Source organism: Melanotaenia boesemani, chromosome 22 (assembly GCF_017639745.1).
Source record: "Melanotaenia boesemani isolate fMelBoe1 chromosome 22, fMelBoe1.pri, whole genome shotgun sequence".
NCBI lineage: Eukaryota > Metazoa > Chordata > Actinopteri > Atheriniformes > Melanotaeniidae > Melanotaenia > Melanotaenia boesemani.
In genome coordinates, this window is record NC_055703.1 from 24,450,604 (window position 1) to 24,459,713 (window position 9,110).

General features: G+C 42.2%; 2 protein-coding genes across 3 annotated transcripts; one reads left to right on the forward strand and one right to left on the reverse strand.

The window, feature by feature from the left end:
* Positions 1-302: 302 nt before the first annotated feature.
* Positions 303-3,944, reverse strand: sprtn (SprT-like N-terminal domain). Of its 2 annotated transcripts, XM_041975500.1 has the most exons (6): positions 3,630-3,944; positions 3,347-3,510; positions 2,772-2,871; positions 2,524-2,652; positions 2,160-2,430; positions 303-2,012 (listed from the first exon to the last, which is right to left on the reverse strand). In XM_041975500.1, the coding sequence occupies exons 1-6, from the start codon at positions 3,672-3,674 to the stop codon at positions 988-990; spliced, it is 1,734 nt and encodes a 577-aa protein (XP_041831434.1). In that variant the 5' UTR covers positions 3,675-3,944; the 3' UTR covers positions 303-987. The 2 variants fall into 2 exon arrangements, with proteins under 2 accessions (XP_041831434.1, XP_041831433.1); XM_041975499.1 differs by having other exon boundaries at positions 3,347-3,944.
* A 485-nt stretch (positions 3,945-4,429) lies between these two features.
* On the forward strand, positions 4,430-8,878 carry exoc8 (exocyst complex component 8). Its single transcript, XM_041975492.1, has 4 exons — positions 4,430-5,707; positions 6,520-6,773; positions 6,889-7,137; positions 7,802-8,878. The coding sequence occupies exons 1-4, from the start codon at positions 4,558-4,560 to the stop codon at positions 8,204-8,206; spliced, it is 2,058 nt and encodes a 685-aa protein (XP_041831426.1). The 5' UTR covers positions 4,430-4,557; the 3' UTR covers positions 8,207-8,878.
* Positions 8,879-9,110: the final 232 nt, after the last annotated feature.

Here is a 9,110-nt window from a genome sequence, read left to right on the forward strand (position 1 = left end):
GGCCTCATGCTGTCTGACCTCTGACCTCATCCTGCCCACCCACCAGCACAGTCACTACCACAACGTCTGCCTTTCCTCTCTGAGTGGAGTACCTTTCTTTTCCTTAAATCCACTCTGAGACTCAAAAGTCTCTTAAATCATATCACTAGACATTTCTGATGCTTCGAAGATACTAAATAAAAAAAAATCATGTGAAAATACACAAAATCTACCACAAAACTTCAGTGATTTGCAATTTTTAACTTTGAAATCCTTTAGGTATGATTTAAGTCCTCTTCAGGCAGAATATTCAAGCAACCAGAGCAAGAAAAACAGGTTTATTTGGCAATAACAATCCTAAAATTTCCTTTAGAAAACATATAAAAGAACAAACATAAAGCATTTTAAATCCAAACATTTTCTAAGACGTAATAAAATTCCCATCCTCATTCTCTCAGCTGCAGATGTCTCTGGTTAACAAACATGATTTAAATCAGTGTACAATCAGATGCCCTTGCAGAGCGCGACCTGCAGCTTGGTGCAGAGTAAACATGAAGACGAGCAGAAATAAAAAGCTAACGAGTGTGAAATCTGATTCCCACAGATCAGCAGAGATCAGTCGGTGTCTCCTGCTGACTGAAGGGCAGGCGATGCAGATCCTGAGGGGAAGATTCATCAAATTACAGCAGCCACAACTCAACCAAGCCACCTTCAGGGGCTGAAATAAGCTGAACACACAAAACAGCAGCTTCTGAATTTAAATCAGAATTTGTATATTTACAAAAAAGAGAAAACTTCAAATCTCTTTACTGCAAAGCTTTCGTCACGGATTTTTAACACAGTTCAGTGTTTATGGAGACCCAAATCTGGAAAACCCTGTATGATAAAAGGCAACAGGAGACCATGAACCTCACATTAACTATAAATTAGTTCTGTTGGTGCAGTTAAGGCACAGATGCTGCCAGGCATTCATGCCTTTTTTAAAAGTCGGTTGTTTTAAAAACTCCTTCAGGAGAGACAGGAATCCAGATGCTCGTTGATCTTTGACTCCTGCACCTTTGTCTGACACACAGGACAACTGACCATCAGTGCAAAGGAGGAAGATGAGGAAGAGGAGGCACCACTGTGCAGTCCTGCAGAGGACTGAACAGAAGTAGAGGTGGAGGATGAAGTGGTGTTGGTTATGGCATTTTGCTGCATTGCAGGTGATTTTGTTTTTATTGATTCCCTTGACGCTGCCGATTCGCTGCCTACTGTCCTCTGGAAGAAATCAAAGATGCTGGCTGAGCTGCTGTAATCATCCCACGACCTCTTCCTCGAGGTCTGACCTCCACCTGTAGCCCCTGATGTGGTGCCACTTCCATCACTGAAATACTTGGACTGAGTTGGTTTTGTGGTGTTGCCGTGGGAAGCTGTAGAAAGCAGAGGTGAATACTTAGAGCTGGGATCAGAGGCAGAGGGAGAGGAAGTCAAGTGGTTATTTTGTTTAGTAGATATGGAGGAAGATGAGGTCGAGAGAATCTTTGGTGACAGCACTGCATCCGTTTTAGTCTCTGTGTTTGCGATAGAGGCCTGACTCCCTGGCTTCCTGAGGCTTGTCTTATTAAAAAGATCCTGAATGGACTTCTGTTTGGTCTGATCTGCTCCCTGGCCCCCACCGCTGCACTGGGATTTTGGCATTTTTACAGGCGAGCCATTGATGTTGACAAAAGCCCTTGTGTTGCCGACAGACCTCTTTACAGGTGGCTTTCCTGCTGTGGAGGTAGCTGGTCTGATGGAGGTTAGACCACTAGAGATTCCTTTAGTTTGATCAAACAGACCAGAGGAAGCTGGAGAGGTGACACTTTTGGCTGGAGACGTGGGGGTGAGGAATTTCTTCGGAGAGGAGATGGAGGACGGTAAAGGTGTTTTCACAACAGGAACTGAGACTGTGTGAGATGTTGAGGAAGACACAGAATTCTGGGACTTCCCACCCAGAAGGAAACCTTTCCCACTAAATGGGATGATGTTCCTTATATCCTGTGACCCAGAACCTAAGAGGGAAGATAGCAGAAATTAAAGGCTACCATATATTCATATTCAGTTATTCAATAAAGAGCTCAATCTCTATGTTTGGGAGTAAATGTGATTTATCTTAAATATCCAAAAAAAAGTGTTCTGAGAAAGCACAGACATGGTACCTGTAGTTGTACTTGAAGGCTTGCCATTTCCTAAAGCCTTCTTCCCTTCCTTTTTGCCTTTTTTGCCATATCCTTCAGGCTCCTTGACCTTGGTATAAGTCCCACCACACGTTCTCTGATGATCCTCCCACCAAGGGTCCAGAGAGGACGGAGCCCGGTTCATGGCTCTCTTCACAAAACCAAAGTAAGGCTTACGACTCTGGCAGGGCCCGCTGCATCGCCACCAGTGCTGCCGGTACACGTCAACCTCATCGTGGAAGGTGTGGTAGATCTGAGCAGAGGAGGAAGAGAAAAGAGAAGTTTCAGAACCTTCAGCTCACCGGTAAATTTCTACTTAGCAGAGGTGTGAAGAAAATACTCGTACAGTAATATTCGTCCCACTGGCCTTGTTGATCCTGTTCATGTGTTTGCAGAACTCGGGTCCATGGCCGTCCCTGTCTCGGTTGTTCTGAGTCACAAACAGGAGAGCGTGGATCATTTCGTGGAGAAGGGTCTGCAAAGGCAAACAAATAAAAAATCAGTTGGCTTTTAACTGCATGTTCTGAATTATTTTGGAAAAAAATAGTAGTTGCTTCTGAAATATTAAAACTGGCGTAAGATGATCATTCTCACCTCCACCAGGTCTTTTCTGGGTCGAAGCTTTAGTAGCGGCTCACTGAGTCGGATGGAGCACAGCCCGCCTCGGCCTTCATAAGAGCACACACCAGCACATCTACGACAAAAAGCAAGAAGAGCAGGAAACGTTATTCACAATACTGCTACTTTATTTATTGAACAAACTGTTTAATCACAGTCGCTGCGATAATAGAGTTTTGGGTTTGAATTTTTGTGTTTCATGTTTGTGCTTTCTGAAATGTGCATTGATGTCTATTCTCTGTTCTGGAACAATGCAACAACAGGTGCACATTGTTTTCTGACATATTGTGTAAATTAAATAATAGGTAACAGTAGGTAAGTTGTACTTACTATCAAGTTGTCCTTTTATAAACTGATCTGGCTTATATTGTGTTTTCTAAATAACTGTGTTGGTTTTGTGTTCACTGAAATATTGATATGTGAAGTCACAGCAAACCTCAAACAATAATTAATCGTTTTATTTTCAGCAGGATCATTACTGCATCTACAAATTAGTGATAGATTATATTTATAGGCAACCCAAAAACTATTCAAAATAATAAGTGACTTACAATGTCATTCTGGGGCTCCACTTCACCTCCACTCCACTGAGCTTCCCCCAGAAGAACATGTCGTTGAACTCCAAAAACATAGCCCTGACATCTGGGCTGGGGTCCAGCATCTCCCAGGATTCGTCCACGATGCTTAGCGGTCGCTCAGACTGTGGAGCCGGCTTCCGTTTGGGAACAACATCGCTACCACCTCCAGTTTCCTCCACTCTACGTTTCTTACTGCTGTGTCCGAAGTCATTATCCTCGAAGCCGTTTGATGAAAACAATGAGGTCTCGTACTCACTGTTGAACTGCTCCTGCAGTTGAATGGCAAGCAGAAAATCCTCATCCATAACAACAGTAGAAACCAGCTGAGACAAGTCAGCTAGCTAACTGGCTACGTGGCTTGCGAAAACATTTACGTAAAAGCAAACTAGCTAATTTAGCATTCTCAAACAAATAAAAGCTAAGGATAGATAATAAAACAGCAAATAACACTAATGTTGTGCACAAATACTTGGATTTGTGTCATGATTTAAGCAAGACCAGTCGCATCTTATTATTAGCCGTACGCAGCTAGTAACTGACAACAAAACTAGTGCCAACAGTTTATTAATAAAGATAGTTACAATACAAGTTCTTTCCGGTATATACTTTCAAAACAAATATCTTCACTTGTTTAATAAGTATTTTTCCAGCTTATATCTATGTTTTTCCGTTTTTAAATGTTATTCTTTATTAATATATTCATTTTTTGTAACAATTATTAATGTATTTTTAAAAATGTTATTTTTAACTGTAATATATTTGCTTTTGTTGTTTGGCTTTCCGGTACAAATTCTTGTATGCTTAAAACACAGGGGTATCTGGGATATGTAGGCCTTTTAATTTCAGTTGTTTGGCCAACTAAAGCCTAACTATGGGTTTTTTTTGTACAAATACGCGGTTAAATCTATTGACCAGCAGAATTAGATAGTATGAAGTATTTATCTAAAGATTTCCCCTTTATAATTTTGTTATGCACATCAACGAACAGACTAAATAAAATACCGTATGTTACTACTAGTTGTTGGCCATCTCCTTTCTTGACGTTCCCCGGGTGTCAACCAGGTTACAGCTTCCTGTTTGTGTTGAAGCGGATATGAAGAAGCTTCGATGAACCATTCCTGTATCTAAATCCCCCCCCATTTTGTCAAGGTTTTATCTAAATAACTATACACACTCACCAAAAGATGTCGGAAACCGGGAATAAACTACGGAAACTTCTCGAATTGCCCAATTTTGACCCGCAGAATTACGTCAAGCAGCTGTCACAGCAGTCTGATGGCGACCGAGATTTGCAGGAGCATCGTCAAAAAATCCAAAGTCTGGCCGATGAAACGGCACAAAACCTCAAGAAGAATGTGTATAAAAACTACAGACAGTTCATAGAAACTGCTAAAGAGATTTCCTACCTGGAGAGTGAGATGTACCAGCTGAGCCACATCCTGACAGAGCAGAAAAGTATCATGGACAGCATCACCCAGTCCTTGCTGTCCACAGACAAAGATGAGACCTCCAAAGAGATGCAGGCTGCGTTCCCGAAAGAGACAGAGGAGATAAAGCAGAGGACGCTCACCTCCCTGTTAGAGAAAGTTGAAGGAGCTAAAAACATCATGGACACACCAGGGAGGCACCTAGTCTACAATGGAGACCTTGTGGAATTTGATGTAGATAACATGTCCCCCATCCAGAAGGTGCACGCTTTCCTGATGAATGACTGTCTGTTAATTTCCACTTGGCTGCCCAATCGAAGAGGCACAGTAAAGTATAAATACAACGCCCTGTATGACCTGGAGAGCTTTGCTGTGGTCAACGTAAAGGACAACCCTCCCATGAAGGACATGTTCAAGATCCTCATGTTCCCAGACAGCCGCATTTTCCAGGCTGAGAACAGCAAAATCAAGAAGGAGTGGCTGGAAATCCTGGACGAAACCAAGAAAAACAAAGTTTCCAAAGACAGGCACAAGAAGGAAGAAGAGCCCCCGACCTCACCTGTTCGAGCTGAGGTGTCCACCAACCCTTTTGATGTGGATGAAGATGAGCCTGCAGATGCCGAAGAAAGTGTGGACCTCAGCCTTGAGTGGATCCAGGAGCTGCCGGAGGATCTGGATGTGTGCATTGCCCAGAGAGATTTCGAGGGTGCCGTTGACCTATTGGACAAGCTCAATGAGTATCTCAAAGACCAGCCAGTCACCCAGAAGGTGAAAGAGCTCAGGGCAAAGGTGGATGAGCGTGTCCGGCAGCTGACCGAGGTCCTGGTGTTTGAGTTGTCTCCAGATCGCTCACTTCGAGGTGGACCTAAAGCAACCCGCCGGGCCGTGTCCCAGCTCATCAGACTAGGTCCTTCTTTGTTTCTTTTCTTTCTAATCAATAACACACAACACACCACTATTAAGCTTATTTTTGATTAGTTTACTCTGCATATTCATGTTACGTATGTATATGTTTTTTAAGTTGTAATAGTCGGTTAAATAACGTTGTTGTCTTTAGATCAGTGATATCCTTTCTTTCATGGTTAAATCCATATAACAGGTGTCAAACTCATTTTATTTCTGGGGTCACATTCACCACAATTTGATCTCAAGTAAGCCGGACCAGTAAAATAACCCCATAATAACCTATAAATGACAAAAACGTCTAGTTTTCTCTTTGTTTTAGTGCAAAGAATTACAGGTAATGTTAAAAATATTTACATTTAATGAACTATCATTTTGGAAAACATTATGAACAACCTGAAATATCTTTAGAAAGAAGTGCTTGAGTTTATCATTTACAGTACAATTTAAAAATCACAATGGATCTACAAAATCACAAAACATTTGAAGTTATTTAAAGTACATATGTGTACATTTCCACATCTGTGTAGTAATCCTGACCAGCTGAACTTAATCCCCTTATAAAACAAAGTGAATTCACATGCATTAAAGAAGAACGGCATAAAAGATAGAATGATGGATAAAATGATGGATAAAAGATAACTGTCTTATAAGTGCTTTATATTTATTCTTTTAAGTCCTACTGCGTCACCAGCGATGCAAAATACCACTTGTCATTCATACTATTGTACTTAAAGCTACCTAAAGACATAGAAATAGATGTTAAGTTATAGTTACACAGAGTAACATGTTGTTTCTGAATGGTGTTTGTTTCAGGTCAGTCCACAAAAGCCTGCGAGCTGTTTCTGAAGAACCGCGCTGCAGCCGTCCAGACGGCCATACGGCAGCTTCGCATCGAAGGGGCCACGCTGCTCTACATACACAAACTCTGCAACATCTTCTTCACAAGCTTGCTCGAGACAGCCAAGGAATTTGAGATGGACTTTGCAGGAAACACAGGTTGTTACTCCGCCTTCGTGGTCTGGTCTAAATCGGCCATTAGCATGTTTGTGGATGCCTTCAGCAAGCAGGTAAGCAGACTCAGACAAGAAGCACCCTGTTTAATCTGTTTAGTTTGCTGTCAGGCAAGTTTTTTTACCTAACTGATATAAGAAAATGCTCCAATAATGTTTTTCTCTCTACAAGGTGTTTGACAGTAAGGAGAGCCTGTCCACGGCAGCTGAGTGCGTTAAGGTGGCTAAAGAACACTGTCAGCAGCTGACTGAGATCGGCCTGGACCTGACCTTTACCCTGCAGTCGCTGCTGGTTAAAGACATCAAGGCAGCCTTACTAAGCTACAAGGACATCATTATTGAGGCCACCAAACACCGGAACTCGGAGGAGATGTGGAGGAGGATGAACCTAATGACCCCCGAGGCTTTGACGAAACTCAAGGTGGAGATTTGATATTTTCTTTTCATCTTTTTGTGTTTTATTTTGCTTCTTTGTTCTCAGCTAGCGTCTCTAGAACAAGACTTAACTTTGTTCTAGGGGACGTTTTGGCTTTTTTTAGTTTGAATTTTAACCATCACAACTCACTTAAGTGAAAAAAATCTTTGAAAAGGATGTTTGCTTCATGCAGGAATCAATCCACTGTCTTTATGCTTCTCCTCCTGAGCTACAGATTTAGATCAGGGTTGCCCAAGTCCGGCCTCAAGAGCTACTATCCTGCAACTTTTATATGCATCCCTTCTCCAACACACCTGAATCAAGTGTCTGGTTACCAGGCCTCTGCAGAGCTGAATGACAGGCGGATGAGGGAATTCAGCCGTTTGATTCAGGCTTTCAAGGACTGGACTTGGGCGACCACAGGATGTTTCTTCCCACGTTTGTTTAAAAAATAAGAGGCAGCTCACTGCATCCGTTAGAGTTAAATAACGTGTTTTAGCTGAAACATCATCCATGAAATTATCCAACGGAGGCGCTCACCTATTGCTATGTTCAAGTACATGTGTGGTGATTTTTTCTTTTCTTTTTCTGGATGAGCAGAGTATTATATAAGTTATCACAGAGCAGTGCTTTATTAAACACATCAACCTGCTGATCTGTCTTCCTGCAGGACGAGATGCGTAGCTGTGGCGTCAGCTTCCAGCAGTACACAGGTGATGACTGCTGGGTGAACCTCAGCTACACCATCGTGGCCTTCACCAAGCAGATGATGAACTTCTTGGAGGAAGGCCTGAAGCTCTACTTCCCCGAGCTGCACATGGTTCTGCTGGAGAGCCTGAGAGAGATAATACTGGTGGCCGTGCAACATGTGGACTACAGCCTCCGCTGCGAGCAGGACCCGGAGAAGAAGGCTTTCATCCTGCAGAACGCCACCTTCCTCCACGACACCGTGCTGCCGGTGGTTGAGCGGAGGTTTGAGGAGGCCGTGGGCAAGCCGGCCAAACAGCTGCAGGATCTGAGGAAGAGCACGAGGCCAGTGCGGATCAACCCCGAAAGCACCACATCCTTGGTTTGAGACTGAAAGGAGCTTCTGTGGCTCATGTGATTATACACCCATGTGTCCCTCTACACCCTGCAATTTCAACATTTTTTTTTCTTTTACAACTAACCACAACGCTACCTTTGGGTTGTTTTGGAGAAACGCAGCAGAGAAAGATACCTTAAGAAAGGCATGTTGAAAAAGGGACTTTAGATATTAATTTGTACCACTTTCACGGTAAAAAAACACTTTGTTTCAAAGGTCCATCCTGGTGCATCAAATTTCCCTCAGCTGTTGACATCTTCTCTTTGTCTGATGTAGAGATGAAAAGTGCTCCGTTCTTCATATTTATGTAAGATGTTTGCTTACAGCTTACAGATGTCAAGCTTCTGTGTAGTCCAATCAGATGTACAGATTTGTGCACATGTGACCCTGTTTACTCAAAGACTTCATCACACAATAGATTGGAGATATTTGAAATCATCTGCTCATGATTTACTCGCTAGTGAGGATGATTTTAAGCTGTTTAAAAATGTTTAATATGTTTGTTCTACTTGTTTGGTTTTGAAGCAGCTGCGTCATTATCAGAAACTAAAGTAGCATAAGCACTGATTTAAAGGGATGACTGAAAAGATGATGCATTCAAATGTTCTCTGTTAATCAAAATGTTGCATTTTGACATTTAAACATTAAACTTTGTAAATTAAATGATAAGTAAAAGTGGAGGTTTATGTTCATGCATGCTCCAGGTGGAATTAGTAATAGTTCCACCTCATGGTGGTAAAGAAAGGATTATGAGGTCATTTCTAAACTATTTGGAATCCATCATTCTGCAGTGAGAAAGATTATTTACAAGTAGAAAACATTTGAAAGAGCTGCCAAGCTTCCCAGCAATTTCAGGTCAAGGCCAGACCATGCAATGCTCAGAGAAACTAAAAAC

Excerpts from the sequence above, each read along its gene's own strand:
- sprtn (XM_041975499.1), bottom strand. The coding sequence starts at position 3,678 with ATGGATGAGGATTTTCTGCTTGCCATTCAACTGCAGGAGCAGTTCAAC. Across the intron at positions 2,872-3,346 it reads TGGAGCCCCAGAATGACATT|ATGTGCTGGTGTGTGCTCTT; the intron begins GTAAGTCACTTA and ends TTTTTGTCGTAG. Across the intron at positions 2,013-2,159 it reads GCCTTCAAGTACAACTACAG|GTTCTGGGTCACAGGATATA; the intron begins GTACCATGTCTG and ends CTTCCCTCTTAG.
- exoc8 (XM_041975492.1), top strand. The coding sequence starts at position 4,558 with ATGTCGGAAACCGGGAATAAACTACGGAAACTTCTCGAATTGCCCAAT. Across the intron at positions 5,708-6,519 it reads GTCCCAGCTCATCAGACTAG|GTCAGTCCACAAAAGCCTGC; the intron begins GTCCTTCTTTGT and ends TGTTTGTTTCAG. Across the intron at positions 7,138-7,801 it reads AGGCTTTGACGAAACTCAAG|GACGAGATGCGTAGCTGTGG; the intron begins GTGGAGATTTGA and ends GTCTTCCTGCAG.